The sequence below is a fragment of the Typopeltis vanoorti genome, chromosome 3, assembly GCF_054136105.1.
Source record: "Typopeltis vanoorti isolate ZY-2024b chromosome 3, IOZ_Tvanoo_1.0, whole genome shotgun sequence".
NCBI lineage: Eukaryota > Metazoa > Arthropoda > Arachnida > Uropygi > Thelyphonidae > Typopeltis > Typopeltis vanoorti.
Genome location: NC_143551.1, coordinates 38,638,953 through 38,659,575, shown reverse-complemented (window position 1 = coordinate 38,659,575; position 20,623 = coordinate 38,638,953). Strand labels below are relative to the sequence as shown.

General features: G+C 35.7%; 1 protein-coding gene across 4 annotated transcripts in view; it reads right to left on the bottom strand.

Annotated features, from left to right (window-relative positions):
- LOC150108062 (ankyrin repeat domain-containing protein 13C) overlaps positions 1-20,623 on the bottom strand; it is a 312,652-nt gene that overhangs the window by 31,123 nt on the left and 260,906 nt on the right. For all 4 annotated transcript variants that reach the window (XM_090415561.1, XM_090415563.1, XM_090415562.1 and 1 more), the window contains one exon: positions 5,374-5,402. In XM_090415561.1, coding sequence (XP_090271687.1) covers positions 5,374-5,402 — 29 coding nt within the window. The remainder of the gene's footprint in view (positions 1-5,373; positions 5,403-20,623) is intronic.

Genomic DNA, 20,623 nt, shown 5'->3' with positions numbered 1-20,623 from the left:
TGCTAACCACATTTTTGCCCAACTTCCAGGGATGACCTCTTGTTCTACTCATTCTAGACAAGTGCTGAAATATTTCTCCTGCATCAATCATATAAAATCCTTTAAGTAATTTAAATATTTCTATCATATCTCTGTTTTTTCTCATATCAACCAACTCTTATAATCTACAAATCCTCAATCTAATCTCATAGGGAGCATTCCACAGACCACTCACTTCTGGATCCTCTAACCACGTCCTCATCTTCCAAGAAACCCAGGTGACTAGACCTGAGATAGGTAATCCAGATGTGGTTGTATTAAGACTTTATAAAGAGGAATGATAACTCCCTTATCTGTGCTTGTTAGTTGTTCTTCAATAACCAAGTAATCCTGTGAGCTACCTTGGCTACTTTAGCAATATGCCCTTCTTCAAATATACATTGCAACTAAGTGGAAACAATTTCCACGATCTACCACTTCTTCACAAGATAATGAAACAGTCTAAAGAATAAGTCTAAATAAGAATATTTTAAGCAGTATTTTTAATGAAGCAACACTTAATTCAAAGTACTACACTGAAAAATTTCTTCAGCTGCCATTGCATTTTTACTTTCCAAGACACACAACATATTACATTCCTATATTTCTAATGCCCATCTGATTAACCCTTTGGTTTTTTATTTATCATGTTGGCTGAAGAGAGAAGCTGATCATCAGATTTTACAATATGCTGATCCAATAATAAATTTCTAAATTTTCATAAAAATCATTGGTGCCAGTGCTTCCTTTTCAAGAGTTGAAACTTTCAGGGTTTGAAAGTTTTCTAGTGACAAAAGCTACTGCTTAACATTTTATCTTCCTTTTGCTCTAAGGTAGCGGCAACACAATCAAGTGGATGCATCCAAAGACAAAAAAGTTGCCATTATCATTGAATTCCTAATATCTTTAATTATTTCAGTCAATTAATCAACATTAGTCAATTTAATGTTGCAAAAATAAGATAATGTAGTAATGAATGCACTTTCAGATGAACCAAAAATTACATACTCTGTATCATACTGATGGTACTAGATTACCTTTCGGTCTTATATCAAATTTATTTAAGAGTACATCATCTATACAAAGTAAAGAGCAGAGATTCACGTCAACAGTTTTGATATAAGACCGAAAGGTATTTGGATTCAAAATGTGATCCATACAGATGAATAACAATTTTTATCTACTTCAATTCTGTTGACTAACAACGAATTTATTTAGTGTGTGCATGATGATACTACAGCAGTTATGGATACAGGTACATATGATAGAGATTTGAAGTTCAGAGGACATATTGCAAGGGTTGGAAAAATAGAGGATTACTTGGATGTTGAAGAACACACTGTCAAGTAAAGATAGGGAGGTTGTTATCACTTTTTATAAGGCTATGATTTGGTCACATGCTGATTACTGTGTACACATTTGGTCACCTGCATTTCTTAGGGATTAGGAAGTGGTGGAAAGGATTCAGAGAAAAGTGACCAAGTTGGTGACAGGTCCGTGGAATGCTCCCTATGAGGATAGATTGAATATGAATGGGTTTTGCAGAGTTTAGCTGACAGCCGTATGACAAGAAATAATAGAAACTTATAAGTTACTAAAGGGATTCTATAAGATTGACACAAAAGAAATTTTTCAATACACACGGAATAGAGAGGAGGACAAAAGATTGCAGTTGAAAGTTGTGTAAGAGTGTGGTAAGTAAAGATGTGTGGACTAGGTTCTTTACTTGGATTAGTGAATGAATGGAATGGATTGCCAGTGGTGGTCGTGGGCAATCCAACAATGAATAAGTTTAAGGAGATGTATGATAGGTACTTTGTGAATAATGGGTAGTGTGGGTCTACTGTGATGAGTCTTGACTCTATCAAGATCATCAAATTCCTGCCATGTACCCTCAAGGGGTGTAAAGGATATGATAGTACTACACGAAAAATTTACATCATTACTAACTTCCTATCTACAACTTTCCTCCAAATCAGTCTGTTACTTGTCAAGACTCAAACATTATCAGATCTTATATTTCTATCGTCTAAGGCACTTTGTACCATATCAATCCACCTATATATTGGTCTTCCTCTGGGTCGTTTTCCTGCCAACCTGGCAGAGAACACTTGTTTTGCTAATCTTTCCTCACCCATTCTGTTTAAGTGACCATACTACCTGAGATTAGCTCTGCTAACGCTTTCATGGATGCTGACAATGTCAAGTTCTTTCCTAATATCCTCATTTTTAATATGATATTGCCATTGATGCCATCTGTTCACACCTCTAATCTTTCTCAGGACTCTCATATCTGCAGTCACTAGTCTTTGGTCAAGTGTTTTACTTCTGACCCAGCTCTCAGATCCATAAGTTAAAACTGGTTTGAACACTGTCTTGTATACAGCTAATTAAGTGTTCCGACTAATTTCTCTCTTATTCCATATGAATTTATTCAAATGACTTCCCACCATACCAGCTTTGCTGATTCTGTTGTCTATTTCTATATTGAATTTACCATCTTCACTAAAAATCATGCCTAAGTAGCTGAAAAATAGGGTATACTTTGCAGTTTTTCTCATAAACTTCATTTCTGCTGTTGTTAATCTTTGTTTGTCTTTTTGTTTTATTGTCCAGATTTCGCTTCCATACATTAAGACTGGTAGGGCTAATGTATTGTATACTTTTATTATTATTATTATTATTATTATTATTTGACACCTCCAGGGAGTCCAAAGACTCATCGAGGGAGAGTGTGCCGACAGCATCGAACGATTGGCCCCCTTACAACTACTAACCGCGCTCAAACTTACTTAACTGAGCCATTAATAGCAGAGGCTCTACCAATCGACCAACCTTCGCCGGCAAGCTGGTTTGTTTTTGAACTAGGTTTGGTTTAAATATAGAGTTAATTACTCCTGTTATTTTTAAATATTTTGCAATTTTTATGTTTATATCTTTTTCATTTTCATAAGTGATCATACATCCTAGGTAGTTAAATGAATTCACCTGTTCTAAGATCTTGTTATCTAATACTATTTTAGTTCTTGCTGGATCTTGTCCTTTTAAGGCCATAGTTTTTGATTTTTCCGTTGATATTATCATACCATAATCTTTGGATATCTCATTTAGATTTAAAATAGCTTTCTGTAAGTTATCTTCAGAATTTGTAATTATTATTTGGTCGTCTGCAAAGAGGAGAGTGTTTAAGTTAACTGTAGGTGAAAGTTTAATTCCTCGATGTAAATTTTTACTCCATTTTATTATTATTTCATTTAAGTAGATATTAAAAAGAGTTGCTGAGAGGGGACATCCCTGTCGGACCCCCTTGGTTTATCTCTCTTGTATACGATAGCTCATGATTTAATCTTATTTGTATTTGATTATTTTCATATATACTTGTGACAGCTTTTAGGATATTATTTGGTATTTATTTGGTATTCTTAAACGATTCAACGATGACTTCTAAGGCCGGAACAGACCATACTAGGCCTAAATCCTTGATACGTATGATGATGATGAAGTAGCTGAAATGTTTTTACTTGTTCCACAGATTCTCCATTCACAACACAGTTGACATTTTCAATGATTCTGCCTATTTTCATTGTCTTTGTCTTTTTATTGCTGACCTTCATATCATATCTATTACAACAGTAATTCAATTTGGTCAGTGAATCTTGCAGACTTGTAGCGGATTTATTTAGAAGTATAACATCGTCCGCATAAAGCAAAGAGCTGACATTAACATCTTCAATTCTGATATCATGTTTATATGAGTATAAAGAATGACAGAACAGCCTACTGAAAATAGACACCATATGAGGGAAGGGTCAAGAATAGAGTAATCTGTTGCTATACTTCTTGAATTGTTGAAGAGTGTAGTTCTTTGGAAATGCTTCATATCATTCATGAGGGACACTGTTCAATAGAATAGAGGTGGAAAAAATGAGAGATGACTGGGAGTAGCAGATTCAGTGAGTATGTAGTTCAACCTGTAAAAGGATGTTGGGCAGCTAAAGCATAAGTTCCTGTAGATTTTGCTGAAATAGGTGACATAATGGATGCTAGTTCTGCTGAACAATGGCCATGGAAATATTTGTAAAAGAGATAGTGCAGAAACTGATCTATCGGAAAGTGGCTGGAGAGAGTCTGTAAGTAACATGTCATTTATCAACCAAACTGCTTCTAGTAGTAAGACTTATACGTTGGTTAGACATAACTGGTAATTAATTTACGGAATTCACAATGCATATGAAGTATATTAATTAAAGATACTTTAATGAATCACTTCTATATTTCGGCAACGTCACACTGCCATCTTCGGGAACATAAAGATATGGTATGTGCACTAAGGAACTAACAAAGCAAATGAGGAAGAAAGTAATAAACTAATTCTGTTCCTAAAGTCCTAATGGTGCCCTCTTGCGGGCTAATTTGGTAGTCTTGGCCGTTGGGCTGAAGTTCTCATAATGAAAGTCTCCCAAATTTGGGGCAGTTTCATGCACCCAAATTTGTTGAGGTTAGGAACGTTTTTTAGAGCTGCTGAAGATTCTTTGAATAATCTTTCGTATTTAAACTTGCTGCGATGGATTATTTTTGTTTTCTTCCAACGAAAATTCGTTGTAGACCACCCATTATTATGCAACATTCACCGGGGGGGGGGGGGGAGAAAAAAATTCTGTTTATTCTTGCTATAAGAGGTTTTTTAAATAGTTCCATCCTCTTAATTTAATGTGGTCTTATAGTCAATTGCAGGGATGACTGAAGAACAATCCAGGCCGAGAAAGCCAACTCAAGGCAGTTAACCCAGATGGGGGGTAACCATCACCCACCTGGATATCAGTCATCTTTGCACTTTAGTTTCAACTGGTCTTTTGATTGTTCATCCATGAGATTGGTAAAAAAGGAAAACTGATAGCCTTTGACTATCCGTTTTCTGAGGTCTTTTCTCTATCTCTAATGCTATCTATCTCTCTTTTCTTTCTCCAGTACTATCAGGCTCTCTTGTATTCAATTCTATACAAACTACTCTAGGCCTATGATGAGCAATCCCTTATTTTTTTGACTCAATAAAGGTTGAAACCGGTCTGGGTAGTGGCCCTTCCCATAATGCACAGTATTATAGATGTCCATAAGGATATGTGTGTTGCATTATGGGGCACTAAGGCAACTGATGTGAAGTCATTAGTCTCTATAAACAAGTAGCCCAGTTGTGAAGTGAGTTCACACACACAAACTTTGTTTGCTTACACTTGGATAAAGGATGAAATACAAGAAAATAACTTCTTGACATCTTTAATTTAAATTAAACCTTTAATCAATCTCTATAATATTATTTAAGAAACAAATAAACATAATACTAAATCTGTTACTTACGAATCAACTGATAGTGGAAATTCTTCGCTCTATGAAAAAAAAGAATAAAAATTTAAAGCAAAATAAATGGTTCCTTTCTTATATAAGAATTTATATTAAATATCATTCATTTATATAAATGATTGAAATATTTTCATACATTTTTTTGAGTGGAATTAAATTTATTTTACTATATCTACAAGTTTCTGAGTCGACTTCTGGTGAAAGTTAAATCTTTCCACCAGGAAGATATCTAAGTTTTTATCCTTGCAACTAAAAAAACAAGAACAATTATACAGTACCACAATACAAATTATGATGAGGAACAAGGTAGTGTTTTGTGTGTGTGTAAATTGGAGATGGAAGTAACCTGCCATAGTCTAATTACTTTTTGTATAACCATCGTAGCTAGAAACACAATCATCTTTGGTGATGATGCAGATGAGGAGTAATGAATTTTAAAAAATGTTAAAAAAAAAAAGGGCTAACAGCTCCTTTTGGGTAATTAAAAGGCATCAGAAGATTTAACTTATTTCTCAGGGATGAAGGCGTGGGGAAAAAAAATCTTTTATCTCGGGGGAGCTCACATTGATGAGTATGGGCATGAACCTGAGATAAATGAACTAGACCCGATCTTGCTTCCTACAATATATAGTATGCCCACAGATATGAGACCCTTCAACACTGCTGCGCATATCAAAAAAAGGAGAATCCATTCCAATAATAGGGTAATCAATCCGTAGTGGGATGAGTGTTTATTATTACACGGCAGAAAATTAACTTCTCTTTTATGATCATTGTAGTTTTTAATGTGGTAACTATTTTGCTTGTATAACAGTTGGAAAATTTTACATATAAAGCAGGTGATTTCGCGTGTTGGTGACCAATTCATACATCACCTTATTTCTTTCTCCCCTTCAACATGAATTAACTCTTCTTGGCAGTCTGCCAATGACAGCTCTTGCTTATGTGGTCAGACTACACACTTGGTATATTATATCTGTAGACTGGTCTTCTACTCTTCTTTCCTCTACTCTCTCTTATTCCCCCCCCCCCCCCCCCCAGTACTATTAGAGCAATTCAATGGCAAAGAAGGGGAAAACTCTTTCCCCTCAAACTGTAATGTCCACTATCAACTAAAAGGCAAGACTAGTTGCCCTAACGTGGCAGCCCTTATCACTAGGATATCTATTGTTATGCTATAACTTGACACAGGAAAACACATACTACTTTCAAGTCTCAAAGAATTCTAAACCAGAGGGAAAATATGGAAAAAGATTGCAAATTGGAAAAGGTTAACAAACTTTGGAAAAAGAAAAACATGGTAAAATATGCTACATGGAACATTAGAAGCATATAAAGAAGAATTAGATAAAATTTTAAATGAAGAAAATAAAGAAATTGCAGTTCTTATGGAAAAAAAAAAAAAAGAAAAGAAACTTAAAGGAACAAACGAAACAATTATATCATATACAGTGGAGTAAACAAACATGTGCAAAAGCTGGCATAATGATTTGGATCCATAAATCAATTAAACCAAAAACAACTCATTATACATAGCGGAATAAAAGAATATTAGAAAGACGATTAAAATTAAATAAAGCCAATTTAACAGTTATTGCAGTGTATGCCCCCGAAGAAGGAAAAGAAAATGATTAATTTTACAAACAATAATTATAGCTGGAGATCTTAATGCCAGAATAGGAATGAAAAAAATTAATAATATAGAAAAATTTGGAGAACCAACAGTAAACAAAAATGGAAAACAACTCATTGATTTTATAATATATATAATAATTTAAAAATAATGAATATATTCTACAAACATAAAAATATACATGGTGTGTAAGAGAACAAAAATCAATAATAGACTACTTTATAGCAAAAGAATATGCAGCCAACCTCTTCCCAGATGTTAAAGTCAGGAGAGGACTAGAAATAGATACAGATCCTTGTTTAGTGCAGGCAAAATTAAGTATCCACCAATCAAATTGGTTATAAAAGTACAAAAAAATAAAATAAACTAGAGAAACAAAATCTAATTACAACGTAAGACTACTAAACAATTTAAGTATAAGAAATTTATACCAACAGGAGATTAATAACTATTACAACAGCAGTATATGAAAGTCTAGGGACACAAAAAAAATCATAAAAATAAAAGATTATATATATGGGACAATGAAATAAAAATAATTGAAAATAAAAAGCTGGCCTTTAACGATGATTAAGCAGTAAAACATAAGATGAAATTGAATATAAAAAAGACAAGCAATAGCTAAAAGAGAAACCAAAAAGAGACGCAGCGAAAGCTGGGAAAAATTTGTATCATACTTTCAGTTTAAATATTATTTTTCTAAATGTATACATCCCGAGTCAATTCTAACAACAATATATATATATATATATATATATATATGTATGTGTGTGTGTGTGTGTGTGTGTGTGTGTGTGTGTGTGTGTGTGTGTGTGTGTGTTGTTAAAGATACCAAGCTATTTTTAAAGCTGGTTTTTACTCCATTTCCCAAGTAAGCAAACAGACAAGTCAGTTTGCACCTGCACGTATTGCAAGTCTAGCTGACCCTCAGAGTAGTGCAAGTCAAGGCAACTCACGGTAAAGGTAGAATAAGCTCTGATCATTTACCCTTAATGCACAGCCCATCTCCTTGAGGAGATGTATGATGCTATGTATTAAAGGCAAGAGGCCACTACTCAGACAGGTTTCGACTTTATCGAGGTCTCATCAGTGGGAGCCAGGCTAGAAATACCAAGATTTTAGTAATACAGAGCTTATAAGTATTTTACCAGAACAAGTTACCATAAGGTGTTTTAACCTTATTAAATAAAAATTCTCAGGATGAGATATAAATGTAGAAAGTATTTTTACAAGTAAAAAAGAAAGTATTTTATCATACATCTCCTCAAGGAGATGGGCTGTTCATTAAGGGTAAATATTAAGAATAGTGATCAGAGCTTATTCTACCTTTACCATGAGTTGCCTTGACTTGCATACTCTGAGGGTCAGCTAGACTTACAATACATGCAGGCACAAACTCAACTTGTCTGTTTGCTTATTTGGGAAATGGAGTAAAAACCAGATTTAAAAATAGCTTGGCAACTTTAACATTTATTATACCCAAGGTAAAATACTTTCTACACACACACACACATATATGTTTTTACTCTCAATCCATACCCGTATGCAAGTTCTTATCAATTTCTCTAAAAATCTTCACTGCCACTCCATAGATGCTAACAGGTTGGCAGCAGATACATTAGTTTTTGCATCACTCATGTACAACGGAACTATCGTACATTCTTTCCATTCCAGAAGTATCTTTCCTAAGCTGAGACAAGTTATACAAACATGTCAAAGTACTAGCCAATTCAGCTGAACATTATTTTGATATACGTGACAATATTCCATCTGTCCCTATTGCCAAATTCTTATCCAGGTTATGGAACTGCTCTTTGAACTCATTCTCATGCACCTCTATCTCTTCTTCCAATGTAGTAGTAGCACTGTACACCATGTTACATACACCTACTTGATATATCTTAGAAATGTGAGCATTCATTAAGTGAACAATCTTATCAGCTTCTGAGACAAGAGTACCTACCACCTGCATTCAGTAAATTTATTCTTCTACATTCATTCTTATTTGCAGCATAAATGATAAAGTTCTTTTGGATTACCTTTAAGCTTGCATAGCCAATTTCTTTTCAAATTCCAATTTAGTTTGCCCTGCAATTTATATATTTCATAACTCCTCTCACTCTGTTGTCTCATATTGATGAGGTCTTTCCTGTCCTGTAACTGATACCATGGGGCCAAAGATAGTATTCACCCAAGTTGGTCATAATTTTTAGCTTTGTAGTTCACAGCATGTAACCTGTTCTGATTGGAACACCTTTGTTGACTACTCCAGTCTACAGGAAAGTACAGCATGATCACTGTCATGAACTAGTGGTAAAACAGTCATATTCATAACTGAGACCCCTTCTGATGCTATGATCAAATCTAATACTGTTCTTGATGGCTTCTTTCATCTGCTGCTTGGGAAAGTTGTCTCCAAACAGGCCAAGAAATTCTCCCTCATTCTTATGAGTTTTCTCTGCTATTCAATCAATATTTGGATAATTTTGGTCACTCATAACGATTACTCATTTAGTACCCATCATCTACCTCAGCAAATGAACTGCCATTCTGTATCAACACCTCATCATATATTTCATCTTCACACTGGATAGCCTCATATTCACCGCTACATGGGACATTATTACTATTATTGTTTTCATGTGTTTCTACCATAACTGAAATCAAATCATCTGATATCATCAGTAGTTACTCTCCTCCACGTCCTCCTCCTCTCCAATCTCTTCTGTCATTCCTAAAAATACTATGTTATTTACACTCGATTCCAACATCTGTGATAGCTAGGTTTCACTAATGCCAACAATCTTAGGACAATGAGTTCAATGAAGCAAACTCAACATTTATTCATAACCATGATCAATAATATTCGTATCACTAATAACGTCTGCACTCTCTAGACTTAGGGTGTGTAGACATTACACATGCATGCACACACGTCCTCAGCATTTTTCTTGAGATGATTTAATTTCCCTAACTAGAAGGCATTATTACTGTGATCCTTGCTGGAGATCATTGAATAGAAAACTGTTTCTTGTTGGAGATATAAACAGCACGGTAGGAAAGGCATATCAGACACAGAAATATGTTGGGAAGGTCTATAGTAAAGAGCAAAGCTAATAATAATGTTAAGTACCTGCTGGATTTGTTCAGAACATGGATACATGGGATGAAATAGGAAGTGATTACCATTTAGTTTGGTGCAACTTTCGGAGATGACTGGAGGTGAATAAATATACAAATATTATTGGAGAAAGAATCAAGGAGCTTGAAAACATTAGCAATTGGGTGGCAGACCAAAGAAAATATTCATTGATTTAGCCAGAGGCATGTGGTGAAACTGCCTGTAAGGAACAAAAAATTCTAACTGCATGCTGGACTAAAGAAACAGTCATGGAAAACAAGAAAGAATATCAAAAGTTCTTGGCAGGTAAGTCAGCACATACTCTCAAAGAATACAGAGAAAAATGTAAAGCAAAGCAGTGTGTAAAGGTCTTGGGAAGACTGGTAAAAATATAGAAGATAAATATCAGAAAATGTGCATGCTCTTCTGGGGGCTATTAAAAAAAACTTAGAAATGGGGAAAAAAGCAGTACTGTCAAATTAATCACAGATGATAAAGGTGACATGAAAACTGAAATTAAAGTTGTTCAATATTTGGAGTAATTATTTTGAAATAAACAAGAAGTAACAGATTAATGGCTGAAAATATTCAAGAATAATGCAATCAGCAATACATGTGAATACTTGAAGTAGAAAAAAAGCCATCAAGAGTAGATGATATTAACCAGAAATGCTCAAGTATGGAGGAACAAAAGTATTACATGGCTGCATTGCATCTGAGATGGTACTCCTAAGAGCTTCATAAAAAATACTGGGTTCTATATATAAAAAGTCAGTCAAACTGATTGATTACCTCTCTCTCTCTCTCACTACTCCACTCACTTTAACACAGGTGTTCAGCTGCTATAGCTTGCATCTTTGGCCCTACACTAAGTCAAATCCATTCAAATGTGTGCAGCAGCAATTAACACTCCAAATCCACAGAACAAATTACTCCTCCTCTTCATTCATTGACTCCACTGTTGCTCTCTGGAACAGACTGTCATCTCATGTTTCCCAAGGAATACAATCCACAGCTTTTCAAGTCAATAATGTGAATAAGTGTTTTATTGCCCATCCATAGTATTAGTGTAGTATAGGTGTAAAAAGATATATACTGTGTGACATAAGAGCGTCCCCAGGTTGCGGATAGGGAAATGGCCTCCGGATACAGAGGTTAACTGCGAATAAACAGGGAAACCTGTGAATAAGCAGTCATGGACAATGGGATTGCATAATACTAACAGGAAGTGGTGAGATAGGCAGCAGCATGCCTATCTCTCTAAAAAATCACACATTTCCAATGACAGGGATGCAACATGGTGAGATGTAACCACCATTCAATAAGTTACAGCCTGCTGGAAGTTGGGGCAGCAACAACTTTCATCCTGATCAGTAGAAGACCACCTTAAGTAACAACGGTATTAAGGATATTGTGGTAGGCAGACAATCATGGAGAATGAGAAACGACTAGTACACCAAGCCTCTTTAGAAGGTTACTGCTAGATAAGGAAGGCAATGGAATACCACCTTTTTCTATTTTTCTCTAGTAAGATAGCAGTATGGATGGACATTCTAAGAGATAGTAAAGCGCACAATGGCTCAATACTTGTGCACAACAGGGAAAGAAGCAAGGCTTCCCAGGTCATAAACCAGCAAAATCCTTGTATGTCATTGGGATGTGGAATGTGAGAACCCTTTTACGAAATGGAAAATTTGAAGAGAGAAATGGATTAAAAATAGCCATATTGGGAATTAGTGAGATGAGATGGAATGGAACTGGGGACTTTTGGAATGGCGATTACAGAATCATTTATTCAGGTGATGAGACAGCAAAAAATGGAGTCATGGTGGTTCTAAATAAGGAATGGGGAAGAAGAGTAATCAACTTGGTAAAATGTAATAGCAGATTGATAATGGTAAAACTTGAAGCAAAACCAACAAATATTATAATAATACAAGTTTACATACCTACTAGTGGTCACAGTGACGATGAAGTTGAAAGAGTATATGCAGATATGGAGAATTAAATCAAACTCACCAAAAAGGAAGACAATCTTATTGTCATGGGTGATTGAAATGTGATCACTGGTGAAGGCTAAGATGGTAGAGAGGTGGGAAAATATGGACTTGGATGCTGAAATGAAAGAGGAGATAGACTTTTGAAGTTCTGCCACCAATTCAGTCTGATCATTACTAATACCTGGTATGAGGCACCAAAAAGAAGAAGATATACTTGGAAAATGCCAGGGAATATAGGAAGGTACCAAATAGATTATATTATGACAAGAAATAGATTTAAAAATCAAGTAAAATCATGCAGATTAACTGTGTTAACATCTGAGAGCTGATGTTAACAGTGACCACAATTTGGTTTTATTGAAATGCAATCTGAAATTTAAAAAGCTGTCACAACCAAGGAAAAGGCCCAAATGGAACAGAGATAATCTGAAAATAGAGGAAAATCATAGAAACTATAAACAGCAAATTGATGAAAGCATTAAAACTGGAGAGAGTGAAAAGAAAAACAGAGAAAAAATGGATCCACTTGAAGGATACAATCATCAAGGCTACCAGTGACTGCATATGATTAAGGAACAAGCACATAAAAAAAGCCATGGATTACCCAGGACATTAAACTTAATAGATGAAATAAGAAAACAAAGACAGCATAAAAAAATATGATAAATAGAAAGTGTAAAGAAGCAAAAGAATAATGGTATATAGAAAAATGAAAAAAGAAATGGAAGATTTAACAAACACTAGGAGAATTGATAAGGCTTATAACATTATAAAAGGAATAAGCCAACAAAACAAGACAAGAAGCACAATTATCAAAAGTAAACAGGGGAACATACTTAAATGAAGAAATTTTGGAAAGGTGGAAGGAGTAATTAAAACATCTATATAGGGGAAAAGATCTAGATGCCAAGGCTATAGAAGATGAAACAAGACTTGATGTGAAAGAAATTGGTCCAACTGTATTAAAAGATGAATTTGAATGGATACTAAATGAATTGTCGGCTAAGAAGGCACCAGGTGTTGATAACACCCCTCAGAAGCAATGAAATATTCAGGAAACATAACTAAGTCATACCTTTTCAAGATCATAAAGGATATATATGAAATGGGGATCATTTCCAAAGACTTTACACAATGCTCTATCATACCCATTCCTAAAGTAAATAATGCAAACAAGTGTGAAAATCATCGAACAATAAGCTTAATATCTCATGCTTTGAAAATACTACTAAAAATTATACAAAAAGACTAACAAAGAACACTGAAGAGTATATTGGCAATGACCTGTTTGGATTCAGGAAACAGGGAACAAGAGGAAGCAATCCTTGGTCTAAGAACAGTTATCGAAAGAAGATCGACTCGGAGAAAGCCCTCGATAGTATTGACTGGAACCAAACGTTTCACCTTCTAACAACAATAAAGGTAGACTGGAGAGATAGATGGTTCATATTTAATCTTTACAAGCACCAAGAAGCTCCAATAGAAACAGCTGGCAATAAAACAAAAACTGCAATAGCAAGAACATGTAGAGGTATAAGACAGGGTTGCCCTCTTTCACCAATACTGTTTAATCTCTACAATGAAGATGCAATGAATAAATTGAAAGAACTAATAGAAACAGAATTAAGATAAATGGAATTGAAATTAACTGGCTACGGTTTGCAGATGACATAGCAGTTATAGCTGATAACGATGACAAACTGAAATCCACCCTGACAAAGATGGAGGAAATTTTCACACAGTACAGCTTAAAAATTAATTATAAGAAAACAAAACTATTAATTACAAGTAAAGCAAATCCAATGAAAATAAATCTGGAAATAAATAATAACCCAATACAACAGGTATCCTCCTTTAAATATCCTGGAAGTCTTATCACGGAAGATGGAAGAAACTAATCAGATATTAAAACATGAATAATCTTGGCCATACATACCATATAGGACTTGGAAACATACCAGTAAAGGACTTGGCATCCAGCTTAAAAAAAAAAAAAAAAAAAAAATCTAGTGAAAACATACATATGGAGCATTGAACTATATGATTGTTAGGCCTGGATGCTAACAAAACAAGACATTAAAAAGGTGGAGGCATTTGAACTTTGGTGCTGGAGAAAGATGATGAAAATTAGTTGAACAGAAAAAAAAAAGTAATGAAATTCATAGTTCATGAAGCACAGTCACTATTGAACCACATCAAGAAGAGAAGAAAAAGTCTAATTGGACACCATCTGAGGCATGAGAGCCTGATTACAGAAATAATGGAGGGAACTGTAGAAGGAAAGATGCCATGAGGAAGACCAAGAATTTCATATATAAATAACATAATGATGCTAAATGGCACCGAGTTATAAAGAGATAAAAAAGGTGGTCACAAGACAGAATGTTATGAGGTGCTGCTATAACTAACCAATCTTTGGATTGATGCACCAGAGAAGAAGAATGAAATAAAAATAAATGAAAAAATGTCTGATAATCTATAAACCAAGAGTAAGACAGGGATGCCCTCTATCTCCAACACTTTTAAATATTTATATGAATGAAATATTATGAAACAGCTTAAACAATCCAGGTATAGAATTTTATTATTATTAAAGAATTGTGGAATACCGATCATGAAGACAGATTGAGAATTTGTAGACTGCAGACATTGGCAAACAGGAGAAAGAGGGGTGATATGATTGAGACTTACAAACTTCTGAAAGGATCAATTTCAATTGATCCTGTATGATCAATTGACCTCTTGTCCTTTCCTCACCCTCCATAAATTGAAAAATTTATGGAGGGTGAGGAAAGGACAAGAGGGCATCCTTGGAAGCTGAAAATGAAGGCCACTAAGAAGGAAGAGAGGACTAGATTTTTCTCTCAGAAGGTGGAATGGATTGTCATTGGATGTTGCGAGTGCAAGCAGTGTGAATGAATTCAAGTATAAGTATGATAGCCGGTGTGTGTGTGTGCAGTATGTGGCCTCCCTCGATGAGTCTGACTCCCTGGAGAATCTCTCTTAATAATAATAATAATTATTATTATGTGACACCTCCAAGGAGTCCAAAGACTCATCGAGGGAGGGCACCTACTCTACAGCTTTCTGTCTCCATCACTAAATCCACTAACTACAGCGAACCGCAGTCGCCATCTACTACCCACCAACACCACTAGCATTTTCACAGACAATCACAAACATCCATGCTAATGGCAGGATTTAAACCCACAGCTTTCTGGCCGGAGAGTGGATACGCTAACCACTCAGTCAACCAGGCCAGCATAAGGAAGGCGGTTTACAAAGAGCAATATATAATTTAAACATTATAGCAGAACAGTTTAGAATGAAAATATCCACAGATAAAACTAAAACAATGGCATGTTGTGGGCAAACTCCAGTTAGAAGTAAAATAGTTATTAATAATAAAATAATATAACAGATAAATACAGTCATCCCTCGACTTGCGTCCTTTCGAAGATACGTCTGTGATCCCATAAGGGAATAAATAACATTTTCGGCAATACTTTTGAACAAGACGCAAGCAAGCGCAAGGTAAAGCATGCAGTGGCAACAGCGTTTTCATCGGCAACCTCCTTCAGCAGTCGCCGTGTCTTCAACCATTCTTCTGTTGATTTTGTGTTTGAGAAATGGATTATGTGTGTATTTATCGTTAAATATTTCGCGATGTTGCAATATTTGCAACATCGCTCTGCACGCCCAATTAAAAAACTTAGTGAAGAATCACAGAAAAAGAGGCGAGCAATTGATCTTGAAACGAAGTTACAAGTTATAAAGCAACATGAAGCTGGTAAGCCCGTCAATGTGATCGCACATGACAGCAGATAGTCTCATTCTACAGTGCCAACCATTTTGAAAAATAAGGATAAAATCATTGAGGCTGGGAAAGGATCTGCTTCCATTAAATCGACAAGAATGGCGAAACAAAGAGAAGGTTCTATCCGTGATATGGAGAAGCTACTTGCATCAAACATAGAGGACCTGAACCAAAACCGCTAAGGTACTAAGTCTCTTCAACATGTTGGAAGAGAAAGCAGGACCTGATTATGACTACGAATTCAACGCTTCTTCTGGTTGGTTCATGAGATTCAAGCAGTATTTTGCGCTCATAATGTGAAAATGTATGGGAATCTGCAGGTGCTTAGAAGGCTGCCAAGGAGTTTGTGGAAAAATGGATAAAATTATTACGGAGGAAAATTATTTGGGGGTGCTTAAGGGTCAAAGCTGTATAACTGAGAGGAGACCTCCACATAGCCTTTAAAGGAATGCGGAGAACCGACCAGGGCTTCTGACCTAATGTCCAATCCTCACCTTCTCGTGGTGCACACTGTTGGGTATCTACTTTGATACTGAACGAACGAGGATGGGCTGGCAATTTGGGATTTAGCCGACCAAATTGTATTCTTATTGGTTAAACCAAAATAAAAAAAGATGGGACAACATGACAAAATTTCATGCCGGCTGGGGCGTCGCCCGGTTAAACAAGGCCCCCATTGTTTTCGCCAGGGAACCAGGGCGAACAGCGAAAAGTCAGCTACTGGAACAAATCTGAAAACAAACCCCAACTCTACATCACCAGAGTTAAAGATCGGTACTATCAACGTAAGAAGCCTGAATGGCAAAGAAATGGAGCTAGCTGAGGAATTAGATAAGTACCAGATCGACATAATAGGGGTGACTGAAACAAAAAAGACCAAAACTGATGAGATCTTTCTAAGCAATAAATACAAAATGTTATATTCAGGCAATGACAATCAAGGAAAAGCAGGAGTAGCCATAGTATTCAACACAAAATACGAGGCTAATCTTCTTGAATGGCAGTCAGTCTCAAGTAGAGTAATGTGGGTAAATATGAATGGGGAACTGGACAATGAGACTTATTTGTGCCTATGCTCCCACAGAAGGTTCTACTAAGGTAGAAGTGGAGGAATTTTTTGACGCTCTAGAAAAAGCAACTGACACAATGAAAAAGGAAAAGTTGGTCCTTGTTGGGGATCTAAATAGGAAATGATTGTGAGACATACAAAAATATTTTGGGAAAATTTGGAGAAAAGAGCAAAGCTAATAATAATGGCAAATATCTGTTGGATTTCTGCTCAGGACATGGACTGGTTATTACTAACACCATGTTCCAACATAAAAATGTGCACAAATTCACATGGAGAGAAGAGGCTAGGAATAAGAAAAGTCTCATTGACTATGTTATTGTTGATAGTGATGTTTTCTCCCTGGTGCAGGACACCAGAGTGTATAGAGGATTTGAAATTGGAAGTGATCACTATTTAGTCCTGAGCAGGATAAAATTGAATTTCATATTGAAAAGAATAACATGTAAGAAAGTTTTAAAGCGAATAAAAGTTGAGCAGCTCTCAGATGTGAACTGTAGACTAAAATACAGAAAGATTATTGAAAAGAAAATGAAAGAGTTTGAGAACAGGAATCAAACCTTGGAGATTCAGTGGCAAACTCTGAAGAAAACATTGATTGATTCTGCCAGAGAGGCATGTGGTGAGGTTATGTGCAAGGATAAAAAAATCAGAACTCCCTGGTGGACACAGGAAGTTAAAGAGGCAGTGAAGAAAAAGAAGAAAGCATATCAAAAGTTCCTGGCAAATAAGTCAGCATTTACTCTTACAGAATACAGAGACAAATGTAAGAAAGCTAAACAGTGTGTAAAACTAGCTAAACAAAAGTCATGGGAGGACTTTGGCAAGAATATAGAAAATAAATATCAAGAAGGTGACAAAATATTCTGGAGGTTGTTGAAGAAGCTTAGGAATGGAGGAAAGAGTGCTGTAAAAGGAGTTAGAGATGATAAAGGTGACATGAAAACAGGAGAAAAAGATATCCTTGAAGTATGGAGTAATTACTTTGAAAAACTGCTAAATGAAACAAGCAGTGATGACAGCACAGTGATAAAAAACACTGACCAGGCATGCAGTCAGGAGTACATATCCATACTTGAAGTAGAAAAAGCCATCAAAGGCTTGAAATGTGGAAAGGCAGCAGGAGTAGATGATATTCGACCAGAAATGCTGAAGTATGGTGGTATAAAAGTCTTACAGTGGCTGCACTGCATAGTTCAGAAAGCCTTGACAGAGGGACGAATTCCCGATGATTGGAGTAGAGCTCTCATAGTACCCATATATAAAAAGGGAAATAAAACTGAATGTGAGAATTACAGAGGTATTTCCCTACTGAGTGTTCCTGGCAAGATCTATGCCAGCATACTTGAGAAACGGTTGAGAAGAATTGTGGAAGAAAAGCTTGGTGAAGAACAAGCTGGATTCAGGCCAAATAGAGGCTGTCAGGATCAGATCTTCACTTTACGACAAATAGTCGAGAAAGCATGGGAATATAACAAAGATCTATATTTAAGTTTTGTCGATCTGGAAAAGGCATATGACAAGGTGCCAAGAGAGAAGCTATTCAATATGCTGCAGTTATATGGTGTCAATGGGACATTATATCAAGCAATACTTAGTCTTTATTTGAGTTGTAAGTCAGCAGTTAGAATTGAACGAAGTACAGGAAGATGGTTTAATGTTAAATCTGGTGTGAGACAAGGATGTACATTATCCCCTCTGTTATTCATTATCTATATGGATCACATTATGAAGGAAAGTGGTATTAAACCTGATATCAAAATTGGAGATGTTAATGTCAGCTCTTTGCTTTATGCAGATGATGTTATACTTCTAAATAAATCCGCTACAAGTCTGCAAGATTCTCTGACTAAATTGAATAGCTGTTGTCATAGATATGTTATGAAGGTCTGCAATAAAAAGACAAAGACAATGAAAATAAGCAGTATCATTGAAAATGTCAACTGTGTTGTGAATGGAGAACCTGTGGAACAAGTAAAACATTTCAGCTACTTAGGCACAATTTTTACTGAAGATGGTAAATTAAATATGGAAATAGACAACAGAATCAGCAAAGCTGGTATGGTGGGAAGTCAATTGAATAAATTCATATGGAATAAGAGAGAAATTAGTCGGAACACTAAATTAGCTGTATACAAGATGGTGTTCAAACCAGTTTTAACTTATGGATCTGAGAGCTGGGTCAGAAGTAAAACACTTGACCAAAGAGTAGACCCCGCAGATATGAGAGTCCTGAGAAAGATTAGAGGCGTGAACAGATGGCATCAATGGCAATATCATATTAAAAATGAGGATATTAGGAAAGAACTTGACATTGTCAGCATCCAGGAATGCATTAGCAGAGCTAATCTCAGGTAGTATGGTCACTTAAATAGAATGGGAGAGGAAAGATTAGCAAAACAAGTGTTCTCTGCCAGGTTGGCAGGAAAACGACCCAGAGGAAGACCAAGATATAGGTGGATTGATACGGTACAAAGCGCCTTAGACGATAGAAATATAAGATCTGATAATGTTGGAGTCTTGACAAGTAACAGACTGATTTGGAGGAAAATTGTAGATAGGAAGTTAGTAATGATGTAATTTTTTCATGTAGTACTGTCATATCCTGTACACCCCTTGAGGGTACATAGCAGGAATTTGATGATGATGATGAAAATTATTTGCCCCAGCAAATATTTAATATGGATGAGACGTCATTGTTTCAGAAAAAAAATTCCCGAGCGGACATTCATCCACAAAAAGCTACAATCTATACCTAATTTTAAAGCTCTTAATGCCCGTATTACAATTCTGTTATGGGGAATGTGGCTGGATATAAACTGAAACCATCTGTGACATGGCACAGTGAGAATCCATCCGCGAATCTTCAAAAGCATTAGGAAGCATACTCCCAGTTCATTATCGGAACAATAAGAAGTCGTGGATGACTCAAAAATTGTTTGAGGATGCCTTAATCAACTGTTATGCGAGTGAAATAGAAAGTTATTGTGTGAAAGAAAATGTAGAATTTAAAGTTTTATTAATTCTAGATAATGCTCCAGGTCATCATCTGTTTTATGTCTTAAAGCGGTGATCTTCACCAACTTCAAGGTCATGTTTCTTCCTCCAAACACTACTTCATTGATCCACCCAATGGATCAGGGAGTTCTTGCAGTGTTTAAGGCTTATTATCTACGGAGCACTTTTCACCAGCCATTTCTGCTACTTAAGGAAATGACCAGACTCTCGTGTAATTCTGGAACGCATTTAATATTTATCATGCTATTAAAAATATTGCTGTGGTTTGGGACGAAGTGACCTCTTAATGTATGAGTGGCATATGGAAAAAAAAAGACATTAAAAAGGATTGTACATGATTTTGGAAGTTTGTAATAGTGAGCCTAGCAAACAATCTGAATCTCGAAGTGAATCATGATGACATAATTCAACTCATAGAAATCTCAATATAAAGAATATAGGGATTAGTAATGCCATTAATAATCCCTATATTCAGGGCACTTCTGAAAATATAGCCAGAACTTTGAAGAAATATAATCTCTGCACTTTCAAACCTCATCTGAAGTTGATTTCCCTTCTCCACTCTCCTAAGGATCTGCTTCCTCCTTTC